At 37.9% G+C, this 22,662-nt stretch overlaps 1 protein-coding gene across 2 annotated transcripts in view; it reads left to right on the top strand.

Moving 5' to 3' along the window:
* Window positions 1-20,274, top strand: part of SREK1 (splicing regulatory glutamic acid and lysine rich protein 1) — a 55,935-nt gene extending 35,661 nt beyond the window's left edge. For both annotated transcript variants that reach the window (XM_084629041.1, XM_084629042.1), the window contains exons 8-12: window positions 4,413-4,532; window positions 8,676-9,224; window positions 15,589-15,684; window positions 16,997-17,138; window positions 18,288-20,274. In XM_084629041.1, the coding sequence (XP_084485167.1) occupies window positions 4,413-4,532; window positions 8,676-9,224; window positions 15,589-15,684; window positions 16,997-17,138; window positions 18,288-18,440 (1,060 nt within the window). In that variant the 3' untranslated portion in view covers window positions 18,441-20,274. The remainder of the gene's footprint in view (window positions 1-4,412; window positions 4,533-8,675; window positions 9,225-15,588; window positions 15,685-16,996; window positions 17,139-18,287) is intronic.
* Window positions 20,275-22,662: the final 2,388 nt, after the last annotated feature.

Genomic DNA, 22,662 nt, shown 5'->3' on the forward strand with positions numbered 1-22,662 from the left:
GATGAAGATAAAATGCTCACATTTGAGTAGCTTGATTTTTGTTAAATCTTGAAAGGTCTCGATTTCAGAATGTGATACAATTAATTGTGCTTTGCTGGTGGACAGTGTAGTCAGATTTTTTTCCCCCCTATTGATGGCCTGGATTGTTCGATGGTATCGTGGCTTTTGCTGGTATGATACTCATAGTATCCCAAAATTATAAATATTATTTAACGGACTCAGTCTGAAAATGCATGTCACACAAAAACCCCCCACCAATTCTGGTTAAATTTTAACCCCCACTATTTTGGTCTGAGAATTTGTTTTGATTTTTAATGTTTAAAGTTTGGTTAGGTTGTAAATTCCAAGTCATCTAAATATGGAAGTAAAGTTGTCTGTATACTCTTAAAAAGTTACCTGCAAACTTTTTTACCCGCAAATGAGACAAGGGTAAACTCCTGTTATCTCAATTTTGGAAATGTCTCCTGAAATCAGAATTCCTGTTGTCTGAAACTTTGATTATCCAAATGGCTATGGGGATATTTCTAAGTTATGTACCCACTACCTCAGATAGCAAAAGAGTGAGAGAAATTTAGCATAGAAGTGAATGTAAAGTAACTTCTTTTTTAAGTTAAGTTTCTTCAGTATTGCATCAGCAGTTGTGTTATGCCCCTGAATGCATTGTCCTGTGATGTGGCAACTACCAAAACTCCATGGTGGGCAATGTAGGTGACCCATAAGGACTCACCACATCCATATACTACCAAAGAGAAGTGATTTGCACAATCACTGAAGGCTTGGCTTTAGTTTTGCAGTTTGTTCCAGTAGGTATAACCAGAGGTTGTGTTCTATGATGTTAGAAGATTGAAGAATTTATATTTTTACAATCAATTATTTGCTGAATGCCTATTTGGGACAGTCAGCACATAACTAGAAAACTTCTCTTTTAAGAAAGCTTTACATGTCACACAGTACAGTTTTCAGATTCTTTTGTCTATGGATAACTCAGAGCTGACTGTGCTTTAAGAGCCAAATTCTCACTTGCTTGCTTCAAAATTAGATATAGGTAAAGAAATGTCTGAATCCAGTGCTTTGCATGGTAGTACGATGAATTTATTTTGCAGTCAGTTCTGGGGACTTAACGAACTAAAGATCATTCTGATCCTGGCAGAGAGTCAACAGCATTTTCAGAATAAACCTCCCTCAGCCATTCCCTGTTTCTTGGTGGCTTATCATCCCCAAGTTACTTTCATCTCAAATTCATCAATCATAGAGGCCTTATTCTAACTGAGCTGGAATTAGTTTGGCATCTAGTTGACAGACTATTCCACATTAATATGTGAAGCACAGCTCTAGGCAGAACAACCCTAACCTTTCCCCTGGTATACCCTCTTTTGTGTATGCGTCTTGAGTTGCAGAACATAGGTGGTGCTGGCATTTTGTGCATCTTTTTGTTCCTCAGGATTTTGACAGTTATAAACATGAGTGCTTCCTGTCAACCTGCACTTTTCTTGGTAAGTTTAGATGGGGCAAGGCAACTTAAAATTGGTCCCTAAAATATCAAACTCAGTAGAACTGATCTGGAATTTTTTGATGAAACTTCTTTTGTGTCAGATAATGCTGATTTGTCAAATCCTAAACTGTTCATGTGAAAGGTGTTAATGAATTTTTTGTTTTGAAAATTTTTTGAAAGAAAGGCTTGAAATTTTGACATTTTCTAAACAAAAGTTCCCTTTTTTGGGTTGACACAACATTTAATTTTTAAATTGAAGTTAATTTATAGGTTAAAAAAAAAGGAAAAGCGTAAGTTTGAAATTGAAACAAATCATTTTAAAATTCATTAAATGAATTTGTCTGATCCAATCCTTCTTCTCCCCAACCTCCCAGATTTTTGGTTTACGAACGTTTTCAAGATTTTGACTTTTCATCCTGATTTGGGGCAGGAAACTTTCAAAATCTTTAATATTCTTGTGGGACAAAAACAAACAAACGATTCCTGCCCAGCTCTAGTACAAAGTTTTTGAGAGGGATGTGCTTTTTTCCCAGAGTGAGGAGAAAAAAGGTTCAAATCAGTAAGTTATGATTTATTGACAATAATGTGGAGAATATCACAGCATGTCATTTTCTACAGAAATCTGAGTGCATACTGAGTATGTTTATACAGAAATAAGTCAAGCATGTTTCTACTTGAGTGTCTGCACATTGGAATAAATCTATTTGCATTTATTTCTATGATTTGACATTTAATAAATGCATACACTATATTGGAATGTCATATATACAGACTAAGGGAGAATATTTGGCATATGATGATATGGTAGAAAGGATTTATTAGCATGGATTTGAGATGGCCATGTTATACCCAAGTGCAAAGCCAGAGATCGGTTGGGCAGATAATCCAAAATGAGGACTATTAAAACTTGATATCACACCATCGTATGTTTGGATCTGCCATCTTTTACAGAGAAACCATTTGAGAGGTTTCACAGAGTCTTTAGAAGTATGTTAGTACTAAGGCTGGAAAGCCAAGATAGATTAAACCTGTAAAGCCAAATCACTTTAATGACCATGAGCTAACTGAACAGGACTTGGAGGAAGGGGAAAATGTAATTTAATTTTTTACAATCCTCTAAAAATTAGTGCTGTGTCCATCAGTACGTGTATACTGCACTTTTTTTCTAGCCCTGATGGTGCCAGATGTAGGACCTTGAATTTGTTACTGGTCCAGAATGAATATTGCCTATCCTGTATCTTATACTGGGATAACTTTGGAGGGAAAGAAAATGGTGCAGATTTAAAAAAGAAAAAGGGGGGGGGGAACCCACTCAGAGATTTGAAGTGTTCAGTAGTCCCAGAATAAGGTGAAGGTGGAGAAAGTATAGAAAGGTTGGGAATGTCGAACATAAGAGAAGAAAAGAATGATAGAAGAAGAGGAGGGAAGGAAGAAGACAAAATAACATAGGAAAAGACAGACCGAGAATGGAGAGGAAAAAGAAGATAACTATTTACCCAACATAGAAAAGTCATATTGAAAAAGACAAAAGAGAAGAATCATGGTGGTAGAAAGGGAAAAATAAAGTTAAGGAAGTTAAAAAAGAAAAGAACAAATGCCAGGGAGAAAAAATTCTACCTAATAGATACTGTTCATGCAAAATGATACAGTTGTGTTAAAAAGGATGGGAGTGTGAAATGGGTGGGGATAGAAATTCTCCTAGAATCAACCTAACCTGGCTGTCTCTTCTCTCTACTGATCTTTATATTGAATAACATTCTTCCTATTCTATTTCTGCAACCCATTTTTTCCTGTTTTATGCAGACTGGGACCAGTACTGGAAAACTATGTTCTGATCACTGTTCTTAAAAAAAAAAAAAAAAAAAAAAAAAAAAATGGAAAGGCTTTGGAAAAGAGCTAGAAAAATGGTTTGAAGTCTGGAAAACCTTCATTACATTGGGAGATTTAAAAAGCTAAATCTAGTTCGCTTATTCAAGAGAAGGTTAAGAGGTGATTGATCATGGTACCTTTAATTGGAACCACTTACTTAAGGATATAGTGGATTCTCGATTGCTTGATGTGTTTTAAATCAAGATTGGATATTTTTTCTATAATATATGCCCTAACTGAACCAGAAGTTAGGAACTTTGATGCAGGAATTGCTGGATGAAATTTTGTGGCCTGTGTTGTGTAGGAGGTCGATTCTTTCTGGGTGTAGAAAATGCAAAAATTAAGATTGCCTGTCCACACATTGAATGATTAAAGAAATGCAAGAGAAAACATTAATACAATGTTACATTTTATAATTTAAACACCCAAGAATAGGGTGATCCAAAATCTTGGTTCCTGTAACATTGTAACTAAGCTAAATTGTGTATACATACAAAGGTATAGATTTAACAGCAGTATATTGTAAAATTAAATTCTGTTTATTATAAAACTGTCTTTACAGTAAAATTCAAATAGCACAATCATATTTTTACCACAGGAATATTTAAGAATATTAACTGAGCAGGTGTAGTTTCTATATTGCATGCCAGCAATATGGACCAATTAGTGCAAATTTAATTTTGTATTAAACTTCACACTCTCGTTGGGATGATAATATGATGTATTAATATTTTACAGTATATTCAAGGATGTCCAGTTGCTGTATGATTCATAATTCTGCTTTTCCTGACATTTCTGTGTGTTAATTCTTTGCTATGACATTGTAGTAGCAGAGTTTTTTAAATGGTATACTGTTTTGAAAGAGGTGGGTCAGTCTAATCAAATTTTAAACGTGGAAAACTGTGAAAAAGTTCACTGTGGACTAGGTATAATAATTAGATGAAATACTATGTATTTAATTTCGATGGTTTATGTATTTTTTTTCAGTTGTTTCTTTTCTGAAGTCTCAAGGTTAAATGTAGTATTTATTCTCTAATGTTGTTTGCTGCAGGAGTAGATCACACAATAGATCACTCTCTAGTCAGAAGGATAGGCGTAGATCCAAAAGTCCTCCCAAAAAACGTTCCAAGTCTAAGGAAAGGCGGAAGTCAAGAAGTCGTTCTCGTTCCCGGTGAGCTTTCTTTGCTAACAGTTGGTGTTACACTTCTTATTACCTAGTTCATAGCTTCTGGAAAAACCTTACAAAATGTAGACTGCAGGTGAAAAATAAAATCAAGTTTGTCTCTAAGCTATTCTGTCTTGAATTTTCAAATTATTTCTATTTTATACCTTTGTGATATCAGTTTCATGGCTGTAGAAATGTGGAGACTTCCATGGTGTTTGAAATAATGTTTATTTCCCCAAGAAAAAGACTATGCAAAATAAGTACTATGGTTACAATTTTCAAACTGGGGTCCCTAAACTTATGTACTGAGCTTCCTCAACTTCCACTGAAGTCAATGGTCACTACAGTTGTTCAGCATCATTGAAAATAAGGTAGTTTTTAGTTAAATGCCAAACTTTAGGCAACCAAGTCTGAAAATTTTACTCTACATGACAAATTGAGCCATGGTGTAAGTGGGCACAAACTATCACTCCAAAGTTGTTGCACTGGCTTAGACTAGGGTTGAATTTGGTCACAAATCAGCAAGTATTCACAAAAGGGACATCCACCGCGTGTATGTTAGCTCTGCCAATTTTCTAGTTATTTCAGGTTGGTTGTTTTCCCTCCTATAAGTAAAACTATACATCTTTGTGTTATGAAATGTTTACTTGTGACCAGCCTAATCCAAATCCAGTTATTCATGTTCAGTCCTCTTGACTATCCGGTTTGGCCAACTACAGGATTCCATCAAGCTAATTCTTCATCTTATTGAACAATAGCATAATTCGCATACACAGGCAATCCGTCACTCTGGGATGGACTATTGAATTATCCACATCAACAGATACTCATGAGGGCAGCTTACTGGATAGAGTTTTGGCGCCAAAGTGGTCTGTAATGTCCTGCCTCCATCTGGCAGAAGCATCTTTCTATATTCTACCTCAGGGGTTCTCAAACTGTGGGTCAGGACCCCAGAATTGGTCAAGACCCCATTTTAATGGGGTCGCCAAGGCTGGTGTTGGCCCTGGGCCCCAACAAGTCTGAAGCCCAAGCCCTACCACCCAGGGCAGAAGCCCTTGGGCTTCAGCTTTTCCCCCCATCCTCCCACCTGGGGCAGCGGGGCTTGAGTGGGCTCAGGCTTCGGTCCCCCCTCCTGGGGTCATGTAGTAATTTTTGTTGTCGGAAGGGAGTCACGATGCAATTAAGTTTCAGAACCGCTGCTCTACCTCATGCATTTAGGGGAGCTTCAGACTTGCTTTTGTAGGTAATTTGGCCTCTTCTCTCCCCATGACACACACTCTTCCTCCAGCGTTTCAGAGAGCAATGCACCTCACTGCTGGAATTGGTTGGGCCTGATCCATTGATGATTAGCTCCTTCTGGCCTCAGGATGTTGGCGCTCCCCTGCTCCTGACCGGTTCAGCCTTTCTGGATGTATGTCCCATTGGTGGGAGCAGTGGTCTTCACAGGCTCCGCACCAGAGCCTTTGGCCACTGGATCTTGATCACCTGAAGGCCTCTGTGGAAAGAGTTTTGACCAAACACCGGCTCTGGTAGAGAAAGGTAGGGATAGTGGGGCACATGGCTGGACTCTGTCTGAAGGGAGCCCTAGCTACACTTATGAGCCCTAGAATCAGTCTCCTACTGGTGGCCAAAGCAGCTTCATCTTTCCCAACCCGTCTAACTATCCTGGGCGTTGCAGACCTATTAATGGCCTCATCTTATTGTGATCTCTTCTGGCATTTAGCCTCACGGAGTTCTTACTTATCCTGAAATTTCAGTGTACTTGATTTGAGATATTTATGCAATCACATAAGCTTTTCACTGGGTCCCTTTTTGGAGGGATCATCCCAAATGAGCCCCACAGCCAAGAGAAACCTTCAGATTTCATCTGACTCGTAAACAAAAACAACCAAAACAAAACCACCAAATTCTGCAAGATGGAACAATTACTTCCAAAAGCTCGGTGGCTAAAAGATTGGAACATTTTCTGAACAGTGATTATGATGCCTCTTCAGCAACCTCTGCTCTCAGATGACTACTCCTCACCAGAGACTTTCTGATTCGGAGATCATTTTGTTGTCAAGACATCGACAAGTTCTAGGTGTTCTTGTAGAACTTGAGAGGATGAATCTGTGGGAACTTGGGTACTCCAAGCAAATACTGGATGTATTCCTCCAATCCAGGGAGGATTCTATGTCGCAGGCCTACTAATGTGTCTAACTTGTCTTCAAAAATTGATGTGTTGAACATAGCCTTGGCTCATATTCAATAACTGTCCAAATTAGTCGTCTTTGATAGATTAAATAAAGATCTGAACCTCAGCCCCTTGTATATCCATATGGCTGCATTATGAGCCATCTCAGCTGGGAAGGGAAAGTTTGTGTTCAGACTTTCTTATTTGCAGGTTCACTAGGGCAGTAGCAAAATTTCATTCTCCAGTCAAAGCTTCTGAGGCCAGCTGGAAGCTGAATTTTTTTGGCTGAACTAAAAGAGCAGCCCTTGGAACCAGGGCGTGCTTCCTCATTTTCTTTTCTTTCTATCTTGGTTCTGTCCCAATTCTTCTCATTCTAGGGAAGTTAAATGTCTGTCAATCCATTAATATTAGTTGGACAGAACAAACTCGTTCAGGAAAAAGATCATGCTGGCAAAACCAAAGGCCTCATAGCTCCAAAAATAACCATCTCCAGCTGCAAAAGAAACCACCTGCTGGTGGCTACAAGTAATAGATGTCTTATAAAAAAGATGGTAAAATCCTTCATTCTACAAAATCCACTTCTCACACATATTGAAATTGTTTGTTACAAAGAAATGTGCAAATCAACACCCTGGACATCTGTCCGCTCTCTCAAAAAATATTGCAATGTGGATATCCCATTTTCCTCAGGTATAGTATTTAGTCATTAGGGTCTACGGTCTGCCATCCTTCCGTGAGCCATATATTTCTGTTTTCTTCCTCCCTTTCTGCATTTTGGGTAGCTTGCCAACTCCTAATAGACTAATCCAGACTGATGAATTGCCTCTATATGAGAATAAGACAACGTTGCCTTTGCCTGTAAATTTGCCCTTTTATAACAAAGAATCCATCGGTCTGTATATTTTTCCCTCCTTTGTTAATATGTAACTTAACTTCCCTTGTTTAAAGTCCAATAACAATTATCCTGGATTTGTGGCACAGTTCCAGGATATAGATATAGATATAATGTGTGTGGTAGATTAGTTTAGGACTAAAACTATAGTTTTATAGTTTGAGCTTCTTTTGTGAGTTCCTGAGGATGTGGTCATCCTATAGCAGGGGTTCTCGCAACATTTTTGGTGGTCTCAGAGTGTGGCCACCAACTCTTGCTGGTAGCCCTTACAATTTTTCCTGAAATACTTATTAACTTGAGGGAAGAAAATTAAATATACACATCCAAATCATTGTACTTTATTTGTGTAGGGTTTCTTTTTTGCAGACTCAATAAAAATAATGTACAGTTGTCTCTATTCTTTACTGGACCTAACCACAAATAGAAACACTGTCCTATAGTCCATCCTAGGGTGATGGATTCCCTGTTATGAGAAGTAGCAGAGGGGTAGCCGTGTTAGTCCACAAAAACAAAACAAAACAAAGCCATGTTATGACACCGGATTCCTCATTGTTTCTGAATCCGGTGTCACCTTAAAGACTATCCGATTGATTTGGGCATAAGCCATACAACTGAAGAAGTGGGGTTTTTTTAACCTACAAAAGCTTATACCCAAATAAATCTGTTAGTCTTTAAGGTGCCACCAGACTCCTCCTTGTTATGAGAAGAAATGTTTAAAAGCCAAGTTTAAAAATTTCCCACAATATGCTGGAAAGTCTACTTCAGCATTCAGGTTCCTACAAATGTCCATAGACTGTATACTGCACTTATTCATAGTCTGTTCCTATGCTATAATGTCATTTAGTCTAAAGATTAATTGTTTTTTTTCCTTTCTTTTTTATACCTCTGCCTTCAGCAGCTGCAGGGGAAAAAAGCTAGATTGTTAGGAATGAGGTGGGTGGGAAATTTACATTTTGCATAGTTGTGATTATTTTTGAAAGAGAGAGTTATGAGTTTTGTTGAGTGTTTATTAGTAGGGTAAAGGAGTGAATTCAGCTTTTTATTAGGGTCATTTCAATGATGAATGAATGTTTCTTTTTCGTAGGGACAAGAAAAAAGACAAAGAAAACAAAGAAAAGGTCAAGGAAAAAGAAAAGGTCAGAGAGAAGGACAAGGACCGAGACAGGGAGAAGGAGAGAGACAGAGATAAAGAAAAAGAAAGGGAGCGGGACAGAGACAAAGAGAGAAATAGGGACAGAGATAAAGAAAAAGACAGGGACAAGGACCGAGAGAGGGATAGAGACAAAGAAAAGGAGAGGAACAAAGACCGGGAGAAGGACAGGGACAAGGAGAAGGAGGTAGTCCGGGACAAGAAGGAAACAGACCTGGAGAAAGGGGGGGACAGGGACAAGGAAAAGGATCGGGAGAAAGAGGGGGACAGGGAGAAGGTTAAGGAGAAGGACAGGGAGAAGGACCGAGAGAAGAAGGAGGGTGACAAGGAGAAGGACAAAGACAAGGAAGGGGACAAAGAGAAGGAACGGGAAAGAGAAAAAGAGAGGTCCAAAGAGAGGGATGATAAAAAGAAGAAAGAGAAGAGATCCAGAACACCTCCCAGAAGCTACAGTTCTCTAAGAAGATCTCGTAGTTCCAGCAGGTTTGATTCTGTTTGATAATTTTGCTATGCTAGTTCTTAACCTGTCAGTACAATGAGATAACACAAAACCTAAATACTATGCATCAGTATTGCGATGTCATTTATTAAGAAGATAGTTTAATTTTCTGTGATACTGTTCTCTCTAAATTGATTCTGGGGAGAAAACCTTGAAGCTTTATTTCTCTGTCCTACTCTTTTTTTTTTTTTTTTTTTTTTAATTTCTGTTCAGAAATTATTACGTTTTATTTCACCTCCAGGGAAAGCAACATTTATTACGTTTAGCTTTATGACATAAATAATCAGCAGGAAGTTTGGGTTTTTTTATGTCCCATGTGAGATTAACATAGAACAAGACTGACAAAAGTTGGTTTCAGATTTAGCCTCCTACTCTGGTCCTTCAGTTAATTGGATGATAGCTCTTTTTTGAGGTGGTTGCCTGCTTCAAGACACACTCTTGGGATGAACCTATATTGTACACATTTGTCTGTGAGGCAGCGTGCATGCTCCCTTGTCCCACCAACCATTTGGTCTCTAGGTTATATAGTTCCTCAGTTACTTCTATCCACTAGAACCTCATTGCATTGTTCCCTACAATGCTAAAAACTGCCAACAGAGAGCAGAGGAATATTAGCTGTTTATCTTGTTCTACTTAGCTTTTATTGTAGTTTAGTAAAGTTAGTGTGAATTAGCATTGTGCAGTTTAATCCTGTTGTTTTATTTTCATATTTGTGTCAAGGGGATCTTCCTTTGGAACTGAGGACTGACACATCTGGCTTCTGTGGTACCCTTTGTGTAAAGCCAAGATGTACATGGCAGACTAATTGACATAATGCTTCCTATACTTTAGTGAAACTTGTCTATCTGAGAGGTTCTCTATAGTGCCACTTTCACCTGAAGAGGTCAGAGGGATTGATAATCTAATTTCTGATAGTCTAGCTCAGAAGGACTCTCCATCCACATCAGAAACAGGTCCTTCTTTTTTTGATGAAGGCCAAGTTGAACATGGATTCCAAAGTGCAAAAAGAGACCAGTCAGTTCAGGGACTAAGAAGAGTCAAAAAGGGAAAGAAATGTCACTCTTCTTCTGAATTCTGTAAATTGGACATACTGAAAGAGGCCATCAGTATTGAGATACGTCTTTGTGCAAAAAAAAGAAAAAATACATCCTCCTCTGTCTGAGTACTTGAAAGGGTCTGGTAATGCTGACGATGCTGCTGGTTTGAGGCAAATCTCGGAGCCTTCCCCATACTTCCCTATTTAAATAAGCGGGGAACCAATTATGAATGTGCAGAAATTCCTCTTTAGAACAGTTTTGTGTGGACTGCCATCTCTGAGGAAGACTGAGGATCATCGTGGGAGTTCTCATTTCCATGAGGATGTCCCACTTGCTCCCTTGTTTCTGTCAAATTTGGCACTGGGAATAATGGTGTAGACTACTGTATCAGGATCCAGACTAGACATTGCTTGACCCTTTTCACTCAGTGAAGGATCTGTTTCAGACTATTGCCTAATCTTGTTCTTTGCATTGTCGTGTTAAGCCCTACTATTCAGGATGGCCGCTAGGGAGCTGCGAGTAAGAAGCTAAGAGTCTGTGTAAAGAGGAAATAAAGACAGTTTTGTATTCAGGGTATCAAAAATGAGATCAAATAACAACCCAACAAATCCCTAGAATCCAAGAATGTCAAAGAATTAGTCCTAAAAAGTCAGAATAAATCACTGATACAAGTCTGAAGGTTCAGGCAGGCTATGCTATCTTTTATAGGTCTGTTATTTGTGTTTTGTGGTGCTTAAGGAAAAGTTTGGATAAAGGTTTTATCATCCTTCTGTTTTCAGAAAGGGGGAATGTAGTATTAGTTTCCGTAGTGAAGATGCAGCCTTCCCCAACATAAGGAATTTTTCTGTCGGCAGAGGAACACTACCTTCCCAAATGATATCAGCTACATCAACTGAAGTGTTGTTCTGTCAACCTAGCTGCATCTGCACTGGGGGTTATGTTGGCATATCTACTTTGATCCCCTTTACCGACGTAGCTATGATTCTACAACTTTCAAGTGTAAACCAAGCCTTAGTGTAGAATCATAGAAATGTAGGGCTGGAAGGGACCTCAAGAGGTTATTTTATCCACCCCCCTGTGCTGCAGCAGTAATAAATACACCTCGACTATCCCTGACAGGTGTTTGTCTAGCCTGTTTTTAAAAACCTCCAATGATGGGGATTCTACAACCTTCCTTGGAAGCTTATTTCAGGGCTTAACTAGCATTATAGTTAGAAAGTTTTTCCTAATATCTAACCTAAATCTCCCTTGCTGGCCATTTAAGCCAATTGTTCTTTATGTCCACTGAGGGTAGGGCAAGAAGTAATCAATCACTGTCCTCTTTTTATAACAGCCCTTAACATACTTGGAGATTATCAGGTGCTCCCCTCAGTCATTTTTTCCCCCAAGATAAACATTTCCATGTTTTTAATCTTTCTTCATAGGTCATGTTTTCTAAACCTTTTATCATTTTCGTTGCTGACTTCTGGATCTCTCATATTTTCTCCATCTTTCTCGAAGTTTGGTGCCCAAAACTGGACACCCCATTCTAGCTGAGTCCTCACTAGTGCTGAGTAGAGCAGGAAAATTATCTCTCGTGTGCTACATAAAAGACTCCTGTCAATACTCCCCAGAACGATATTAGCCTTTTTTGCAGTTGCGTCACATTTTTGGCTCATGTTCCGTTTGTGATCCATGATACCCCCCGATCCTTTTCTGTAGTACTACTGGCTAGCCAGTTATTCCAATGTTGTTGTATTTTTGCACTTGATTTTTTTCCTTCCTAACAGTAATACTTTGTACTTGTCTTTATTGAGTTTCATCTTGTTAAATTGGAGAACTGATCTAAAATCATCATTTTGAATTCTAACCCTGTTCTCCAAAGTGCTTGCATACCCTCCCAGCTTGATGTCATCCACAAATTTTACATGTAGACTGTTTACTCTATTATCTAAGTCACTAATGAAAATATTGAGTAGTACTGGATCTAGGACAGACCCCTGTGAGACCCCACTAGATACATACTCCCAGTTTGACCGCATGCTATTGATAACTTTCATGAGTATGGGCTTTCAACCAATTATGCATGCACCTTATAGTAATTTCATCTAGACTCCATTCTGTAGTTGGCCTATGAGAATGTCATGCAGGACTGTGCTAAAAGACTTACTAAAATCAAGATTTATCACATATACAGCTTCCTCTCTATCCAGTAGATGATTAAAACCCTAAAGAATGTAATTAATTATATAGGTTTGGCATGATTTGTTCTTGACAAATCTATGTTGGCTATTCCTTATCACCGTATTATCCCCTAGGTCAGGGGTGGGCAAACTATGGCCCGCCAACTGTTTTAATCAGGCCCTCGAGCTCCCGCTGGGGAGGAGGGTGGGGGCTTGCCCCATTCCAGTGCTTCAGCCGGGCAGCAGGGTCGGAGGCCTCTCCGCCTGGCTCCTGGAAGTGGTGTTATGGCCCCCCTCTGGCTCCTATGCATAGGGACAGCCAGGGAGCTCCACTCTGCATGCTGCCCCCGCCCCAAGCACCTCCCCCACAGCTCCCATTGGCCGGAACCACAGCCAATGGGTGCTGCAGGGACAGTGTCTGTAGACGAGTCACCTGGCCACGTAGGAGCCAGAAAAGGGACATGACGCTGCTTCTGGGAGCCGCTTGAGGTAAGCACCGCCCAGAGCTTGCACCCCTGAGCCTCTCCCCACACCCTACTCCCCAGCCTGGAGCCCCTCCCGCACTCTGAACTCCTCATTTCTGGCCCTACCCTGGAGCCCACACCCCCAACCAGAGCCCTCTCCCGCACCCCAACCCCAATTTTGTGGCCTGCCATACAATTTCTATTCCCAGATGTGGCCCTCAGGCCAAAAAGTTTGCCCACCCTTGCCCTAGGTGCTTACAAATTGTTTAATAATTTGTTCCTGTATCTTTCTAGCTATGGAAGTTAGGCTGACTGGTCTAAAATTCCCCAGGTCCTCTTTGTTCCTTTTTAAACATAGGTACTATGTTTGCCCTTTTCCTGCCCTCTGGGACCTCATTTCCATGAGTCTCAAAAATAGTTGCTAACAGTTTTGAGACTGCTAGTTCCTTAAAAGTATCATAGAGTGAATTTCATCATACCCTGCCAATTTGAATACATCTAATTATCTAAATATTATTTAATCTCTTCTTTCTGTATTTTGCCATGGGTTCCTTCCTCCTTGTTGTTAACATTAATTGTGTTAAGTATCTTGTTACAATTAACCTTTTTAGTGAAGACTAAAGCAAAATAGGCATTTAACATATCAGCCTTCTTGATGTCATCCATGTGCTCTCCTTCCCTAAGTAGTAGACCTACACTTTCCTTTGTCTTGCTATTGCTCCTAATGTATTTATAGAACCTCTTGTGTCCCTTGCTAGGTGTAATGCATTTTGTGTCTTCGGGTTTGTCTACGCGACACAGCTTTTCGCGACACAGTCGTGTTGCTAAAAGTCGGGCAGTGTAAACCTGTTTGTTGGCACTTTTGCCAACAAAATACTTCCACCCCCTACAAGCGGGGTTTGCGTTGTCAACAGGAGAGCACTCCTGCCGACAACGAGCAGTTTACACTGCCACTTGCCTTGGCAAAACTTTTGTCTTTCGGGGGGGTAGGAGGGGAGGCTTTTTTGAGCACCTGTGAAAAGTTTTGTCATTCAGTTGGCAGTGTAGACAAAGCCTTAGCCTTACTGATTTTTGTCCTACAGTCTTGTGGTATTCTTTTGTACTCTTTCTTAGCAATTTGTCCTTGTTTCCTGTTTTTGTAGACTTAAAGAGCCCTTGATGGAGCCATATTGGCTTCTTACTATTCTTTTAATCTCTCCTTTGTATTAGGATAGTTTTCTGTTGTGCCTTTAATATTGTCTCTTTGAGAAACTCCCAGCTCTCCTGAACTCTTTTTGTCCTGCTTCGTCAAATTTCTGAAATAAACCATGATAATTTTTGTTCTGAAAAAATGCCAACAGGAAGAGGGCATCCATTTTGATATAACTTATACTCTAATTTAATATTAAACTAATCTTTAGATCTAGTTAATTTATTCTTGTTTTATGCCTGGTTCATTGTACGTGCAGTCGGGGAGTTACGAGTATTCAGCAACACCCTGGATCAGATCCTAGAATAGCAACCTTCGGTAGCTCGTAAAAAACCCTACCAAATTCTCATTTAAATAAAATGTTAAGAATCTGACTTAATCTGAATTTCCTTCGTTTGTTGGATTTTATTGGGCTTCAACCTTCCCATACAACTATTGTGTCCTATTTTTTTTAATACAGCATTGTTTGTTAACAATAGCATGTCATCCTTTGAGAAGTAATAATAATAGAAATGTTTTAATCCATATTAAAATGTTCCCTGTCATGATTTACAACAAACACCTCTGGGACTGATTCTGTGAGGGTCTGGGTCCTCTGGCTCTGATCCCACAAAGCACTTCAGCTCATGCTCAAGTTTAAATACACTACTCACTACTCACATGCTTAAAATTTGTGCACATACCTAAGTGCTTTCTTTGATCAGGGCCAGAGGAATTAGCATATTTTACAGTTGAGCTTCAGAACACTGTAAGGAATGCAGCTCCATGCAAGGTAAATGTTAGTGGTTTCATCAGCTCCTGTAGAGGAAATTTAGATCTCCAAACTCAAGACAAGATAGTTAAAAAGCTTTTTTCTCATGCCCCTTTAAAATGTGTGTATTTGTAATTCTTAAGGTATGTGTTCTAGTAATAGTTTCTTTCGTTACTTATCAACTCAGCTGATAATTTAAAGATTCATGTTTAATAATAGTAATTCTTGGCTCTTACGTTGAAGGAGGAACTTTTCTTATATTGCAAACTCTTCAGAGGAGGGACCATAGGTGACCCTGGCCCCGCTGAGGTCAATAGCTTCTAGTACAATGAGGTCCTCATCCTGGGCTTTATTGTAATGACAATAGGTGGTAATAAATTTAACTCTATCAGGTGCCCATTATCACCTGATAGAGGTGTTTGGGCTGAGAAGGTAAATTTATTCTCTTCCAAAATGTGATATAGCAGAAATCTGAAGAAGCATAATCTCCTTCTGCCACTTCCCTCTGCCATGCCTCCTCCCACAAAATTCTCACATACAGAAAGCTTTAAATTTCTTGACTTGTGTAATATATGTACAATCAGTGAGACATACACTTAGTAGTGGCCAGCATGTTGCAGGACATTAACAGTGTCAACGAGCTGTCATGCCAAAGAATAATGTTAAGAAACATCTGTTTTCTTAGGCCATTATCTAATGTATTGTGCATCTTCATTGCCTAATTTTGAACTTCTTGGTCTTACAGAGAAAGACGTAAGAGGAAGAGTAGAAGTCCTTCCAAGTCTCCAAAATCATCCAGAACATCAAAGAGAAAGTCCTCTCGGTCTCCATCACCAAGGAGGTGGGATTTATAAATATATTAGAACTAAAATAGACAGCTAAAAAGGAAAATCTTTAATGATCTTTCTCCCATACTGAAATTTCATTAGCTTCCCAGTATCATGCAAAAAAATTTGCTGAGGAGATTTGGATTCCTTCTGGGCAGTTCTTTTTTTTTTTTTTTTCTCCAGCATTTGTAAGAAGCTTTCTGCCTGTCTTGTATGTAAATGACAAGATCAGCCCTCTTTCTCCAAAACAGAATCTTAGGTGGAGAATCTGGGAATATGGAAAAAAACTTGTTTGGAAACACTGTTCTCATCAGTTCATCACCCCTGCCTGAGTCTCTTTTATTACGCTTCTGTCACTTCAGATAATTTCATTTGGTCAAAGTGATTCAAGTCTCAGTTCAATCTTGTATTGATTTATTATTTTGGAGCTGTTTACATTCTCTACATCCAAATCGATCAAAGATCCTTATTGCTCTGTACACTGTCCTTTGTCAATTCACTCCCCTCTTTGTATATTTTTGAAAATTAAATTCTTCAGCTCTTTTGAGTGAGAAAATTGACAGTGTTTTGCATTTTTACAAATATTTAATCTCTTCTCTCTTTTACCCATTCTTTTGGAAAGTCTCACAGATGTGGGTCTGGTGTGCAACTTAATGTTTTGATAGTAATTCTAGATCTAATTGGAGATTAAAGGAATCAAACTGCAGTTACTGATCTGCTAACCATTAAACTCCTTCAGTCAGTTGTTCATAAGAAAAAGATTGTGAATTTACTTTCCCAAATTCTGATAGCTATTAAACAAAAGAGCAAATGATGAAAAACCTTATATGTATGAGCAGTTATTTCCAGATCAATGCAAGTGACTTGGGCGTGTAAGACAAATGACCTTTTTTTTTTAATGGATATAAGTATACAATACAGTACAGTACTTAATAATTTTTGCATGGTTGCACATACGGTACATATGGATTTTGGATTTTTTTTTAGCATTGTTAGCTAAATCATATATGTATTCAATTAGAAATGCTTCTGATCATTATTATTTGGCATGAAGAGATTTGTCCTTTCAGTAAATTCCACACCTGTACATCTTCAGGGTCTTTTAGAAATATGCTGTTTGGATGATTCAGAAAATATTTTTTTTAAAATAAGAAGCTGCGGAATTACACAGTCTCTTACGTAGGAACCACCAGTTGAAACACATTAGTGTTACAGTTCAGTACTGAAAATGAAGGGTTGATTCTAAGAATTACAGCTTTCTAAAGAACTTTTTAGTATTCAATTGGTTTACTCAATTACTGAATGTCTACAAACTTTCTTAAGCAGAAATAAGAAGGACAAAAAGAGAGAGAAAGAAAGGGATTCAAATAATGAAAGAAAAGAGAGAGAGCAATCCACATCCAAGAAAAAAAGTAGCAAAGAAAAAGATGGGAAGGAGAAGTCTGACAAAACCACTACTACACTGAAGGTAAGCACTTGTGAACAAGTGATGAACAGGAAAGTGACTGAACAGTAGAATTTGATTGATTCTTGACAAAATCTGTCCTTTCTGTCTTCATTCTTTGCTAGTTTGGACACTTAAGTATAGTTCCTGCCAGCAAGAGACAGGTGCTCCAAAAGAAAGTTAATTTGGCAGATCCATTAGACTAGGTTTCCCTACTTGAACCTTCCCAACTCTTCAGGTGCTTGAGTGGGTAGGTAGGGAGAAATGAGTGGGATGGAATAAAGAAATATCGGGTGAGGAGTGGGTTGGCTGCCTGTCTGTTTGAGCAGCCATACGGCACATTGTGTAGGCAACCAAAAAAGGCAGCTCAGTTGCAGAACTATGTGTCTACCTTGTACTTCCCTTCCACAGTGCTGCCTCCTGGTTCCCCAGGGTCAAAGGCTTGCTAGAGAGCTCTACAAGGAGCAAAGCTGGAGGAGCAGGCTCAGTAGGTGGGTCAGGGAACAGTGGTATACGGATATTATTAGCAAAAATCAAGTGTTCAGACTGATTACCTTGTGAGCTTTTAATTTTAACATTTCAAAAGTAGCCTGTCCTTGAGAGAGTTGTAATTGTGGCTATTTAACTATAGAAGTGAAAAAGTGAGACTGCCAGTGTCCAATTTAAAAACTGACTGACTTTTAATTGCTTCCTCTACAGACTTCAATAATTATTTTATCCAAGAGCTATCATAAAAATGTAGTGGACATCTGAACAGAAATTTTGGTAAAATATTTAACCATTAAAACTAGAAATAGAGAGATCTAGTCCTGGTTTAAGAGGAAAACTCCGCAAAGTCTTAACTATGGAGTTGTTAGTGATATCTCTCTAGTATTGTTGTTCTGTTTTATTTTACTTCTGAATAATTGTATATAGCAAAATATAATTCTTTAAGGCAAAGATTTCAAAAAGTGATTTTGGTGTGTTTTGGGTGCCCAACTTCAGACACCCTTAAATGGGACAGATTTTCAGAGGCTATTGAGCACCCGTGCTCTTAAAACTGGCCTCTTTAAGCTGTCTCCCATTGGGTATCCAGAAATGTAAACATCCAAAATCACCAGTTACTTCTGGAAATCTTGGCACAATATGGAATATTGTTGTTATAAAAATATAACTTGTTAACATTCTTGGTAGGATAAAGATCACACTAAAGGGGATGCGAATTCAGAAATTAACAAGGCAGTAGAAAATAAAGATACACAAAGGACAGATGAAGTCAAACTACAACAGAATGGGAACTGTCAACCAAATGAAGAAAACCTCTCAGTTAAAATGGAAGAGGTATAAAGTAACGAATGGACCTCTGACTCAACTGTGGGGTGAATCCAAAGCTTTTTATTTCCCTGAAAGAGGAAGAAAACATCAAAGCAATCTACTGAGCAGGTTGATATGTACTAGTAGCTCTTCCAATTCTTGTGATAGCTTTGTTGTCTTCTTGCTGGAAAGCAAGAAAGACCATGGACCAGTAATATATGCCATGATTAAGGCAAATGCCATCAGAACTATTCATCTGTGAGAATCCATGCATTTCCATGATGGCTGTATTATTTGTAAAATGATTTATGTTAACTTTTGCCAAGAACTGTTTCAGATAAGGTGAAATTGAAAGATGTAAACCTGCATAAGCTGAAGGTATGCATTGGAAGTTGTTAAAATATTGCTAGTTAATGAATTTTGTATTGTTTTTCCTTGTGTTTGTTTTGTTTTTGTTTTTTTTATTTTATTTCAATGTGTACTGTTTTGATGATGTGCTTGGACATGGTGCAAAAATATACACACTTTCCCTTGTAAATGACAGCTATGGAAAAAAGGGTTTTTACTTTAATACATAGTTTTGCCGTTATTGCGTTAAACGCCCACTGACTATTAAGTTTTCATTTGCTCACTGCTCGGATTCATTTTTTCTTATTTAAAGTCATTTTCTTATTACTATCCCTGAAATGAATATTTCTTTTAATAGTAGTTGAACAATGCATGTTACTGTCCTATTTATAGAAGGAACAACCACCATATTGTAGATAATAGTTTAGCTTACTGGGTTTCTTCCCCCTCTCCTATCCTCAAAAGTAAGCACATCTGTATAGTGGTATCAGAACTTCTGGTTTTGTTTTGAGCCATATTGCAGTGGGTCTGTTCAGCTGCATATGGTACAGGTGGTGTTATGAAAATCAATACCCTGTTTTCAAAATAGTATATGGGAGCACAAGCTAAAGCTTTAGTGCCTTCTTAAAATGTGGTATATTTTCTGGAACTTTATATGTGCTATTAATTTTCGGTTACATCTTACATAATCTCGATCGCTGTTCTACCAAAACCACACCAGTAGACAAGAATGTGAGTGGTTTGTCAGAAAAGCTGTGCTGGGTTCACTTGGTTCAAGACTGAAGCTCCATTTTTAAGAAGATTTATATAAATGAATGCAAAAGTGTAGTTTGGGGACCATCATACTATGAAGTATGGTAACTGAATACAGAGCATGCTCTAATTTCACCAAAATCCAAAGGGAGCTCTTTAAACTTTTTCTGTACATTGGATGGCCTTAATCATTACCTCTCAATCATCTTCTCTAATGTTGGTTGTGTGATGTGAAAGGAATTGTGTGCAAAGTTTGTTTGAAAAGAATAGTAGTTGAATTTACATTAGAGTTATATGGTAGAGATTCTATGTCCTTCTTGGATTCATTCTTTGGGGAGAAAGCATGTAACTGGAGAGAATGATACACTGCAAATATTTTGTCAAGTAAAAATGTGACTTGTGCTCTGAAGTAATCTCATCACTGTAAGATTTCTTAAAAGACCTTTAAAACTTGTTTAATACTAAAATCAAGTAGACTTATTTTTAATACAATGAAATACAATCAAAAGACTTAATTGCCTTACCTCATGGGAAGAGTTATTTCTATCAATTTTAAAAGCTAAGTAGTATATTAGTTAGTTACTTTCAATTTGATTTTCCTTTTTAAAGTTAATACTTACAGAAGCCTAAGTGTTTTATGGGGAATGAGAAGTTGCCCACTTTATAAGGTAATGAAACCCAGTTTGTGCAGCTGCTTAATCACTCTTTATTTTTGTTAGGATTTGAAGTATCTTGCCGCTGTGTACCATTAAAATTATAGAAAATGCTTTACCATGTAAAGTATAGATGGTCATTTTTGTGATGTTTAAGCCACATGCAGTTGGCTGGTGAACAGTTTATTCCAATAAAAGAATAACAAATCTGTATGCTTATAGAAAGATTGTGAAGGATCGGGTCTTGCAACAACAGCTGTCTTATTTATGTGTAAGTAGCATAGAGCAAAGATCGTTTGTATACTTGTTATCTTTGGTACCATTTCACTAATAAAATTAAGTATTTTAGAGGGAAGTTTTTGCATATATATATATATATATATATAATATATATATATATATAATATAATATGAAAGGAACATTTTTCATTGAATAGTCATCTACTTTTTCTCAGGGGGTTGCTTTGATTTGGAAAGTGCATGCCAGTAATATACATAGCATTTAGAAAATTAACTTTGATAAGATATCTTTCCTTGTGAGAAGTCAAATGGTTTTCACACATGGCTTCATAGTTTCAGATGTCAATGTTTATTTTGATTCCTATTGGTTGTTTTTCTTTCTAGTATTCTGAAATTGCACATCTCTATAATATGGCAGAAATTCATAAAAAGATTAGCTATGGTTGTCTAAGAACAATGCCTTTGAAAATTGGCAACAGCAGACTAGCAGTTTTACTTGCTAGTTGGAGTATGTGTTTCATAATTCAGCATATTCTCTTGTACTGTGGGATTTTTCCTAGAAAGCATGATAGTTTTCTCTCGCTCTGGAAAAAATAGAAATTGCTGTTTTCTTACAAGTCCTAGTTTTTCTGTTTGCTTTGTAAATATTTTTCATTTCTATTTTCAGTTTTTCTTTAAAATAATTTTTTATATTTTATTACTCCATTTTCCCTTCCCTAAAAGCCCACCACCAGGGAACTAGCCTCATCTAAGAACAGTGACTCTGCAGTGGGTAGATTGTATTTGTAAGGCTGCTGCTTAGTAATACAGTTCATGCCCTGCTCCCCAAGGATTGTGTGCGTCAAGTATTCAATATATATAGCCTTCACTAGATGTCCAGTGTTTCCTTCATAGCAAGGTTGCATGCTGAACTGCCATGTTACATTGCATGTATTATCAGTCTAGGTAAACTAGCTGAAAGTGAGTGAAGCATATATTTTCAAGAACAACATATTTAATAACGGACAGATAAATATTTTAAATACGGTTTTATCTGAATCAACATTTGCCGCAGCTGAAAGGGTTGGTGAATCATAGTTTCACTTTGGGGCTTTTTCCACTCTGAAAAGAGACTGCAAAAATGGCACCTTTTTAATCCAACAAATCTGAATGTTTGTTCAGAATTATCTGCTAATAGTAGTGACTGATATTTTTAAACTTATTCTTGTAGGGGTGACACAGCTAAGAAAAAGTAAGCTGGATTCTATTTCAAGGTTGTTGTTTTTTCAAGTTCCAGGTACAGGTCTACACATTTACCTCTGTGTAAATCAATTGAGGTAAATAGGGTTACACAGATGTTAGGAAGGAAATAATTTGCCCTGTAAAGCCTTTTATTGCTGGTGAGAGTATTGGGGAAGGGGAAAGAAGATCCTAGATCCCACAATTCCATGGTTATAGTCACTTTTCAGGGTAGAACTCATAAATTCAAAATTTCATCCTTTGTGCAAAAATTCATGTGTTGTGTTTATCCGTTGTAAGACTTAAAGGTTTGAATTTCAGTACTTTTTACCTAAGCAGAAAATAATAAGCAAAGGCAATTTTGGTTGGTAAAAAAATTGCTCACATATATGTTCTCTTCAGAATTCCTTCATTTTTTCCGTTTATCTAAATAATACTTAAAAGCAGGTAGTTTTTGCCTCTTGGAGAAGCTATCTTCTACTTGGGTTTTACAACTGAAATATCGGGTTTGTTTTTGTTTGTTTTTTGTTCCTCTTATAACGAAATAGGATTATAGCTAACCCATTCTTATTTTGCTAGACTTTCTTCACAAAAGATGATGAAATCGTAGATGTCTGTGGTAGATGTTAGCCTAAAAATTGGGTTTCAGCAGTATAAACTATGAACCATTTTAAAATATCTGCACTATTATATGCAAGTCTGGGTATATGATGGACCTGATTCACCACATGTTGCTCCTCCAGCTTTACTTTAGTATAACTATTCATTTCATTGCATTTTCAACCAGGTTAAAATGGGAGTGACACAAAAGTGACAGGTTTCAGAGTAGCAGCCGTGTTAGTCTGTATCCGCAAAAAGAACAAGAGTACTCTAAGGTGCCACAAGTAACAGTGATGAATTGGACCTAGTGGGTCTGATCCTTCAATCTTGACCATGGTAAAACTCCCATTAAAATCAGCAGGTGCTCATTTGAGAAAGATGTAGTGTTCCTCTCCAAAATATGGAAACTGGATAGTTGAAATTCATAGACGTATGTCGTTTGT

This window comes from Lepidochelys olivacea (genome assembly GCF_965140295.1).
Source record: "Lepidochelys olivacea isolate rLepOli2 genome assembly, chromosome: 5".
NCBI classification, from domain to species: Eukaryota; Metazoa; Chordata; order Testudines; family Cheloniidae; genus Lepidochelys; species Lepidochelys olivacea.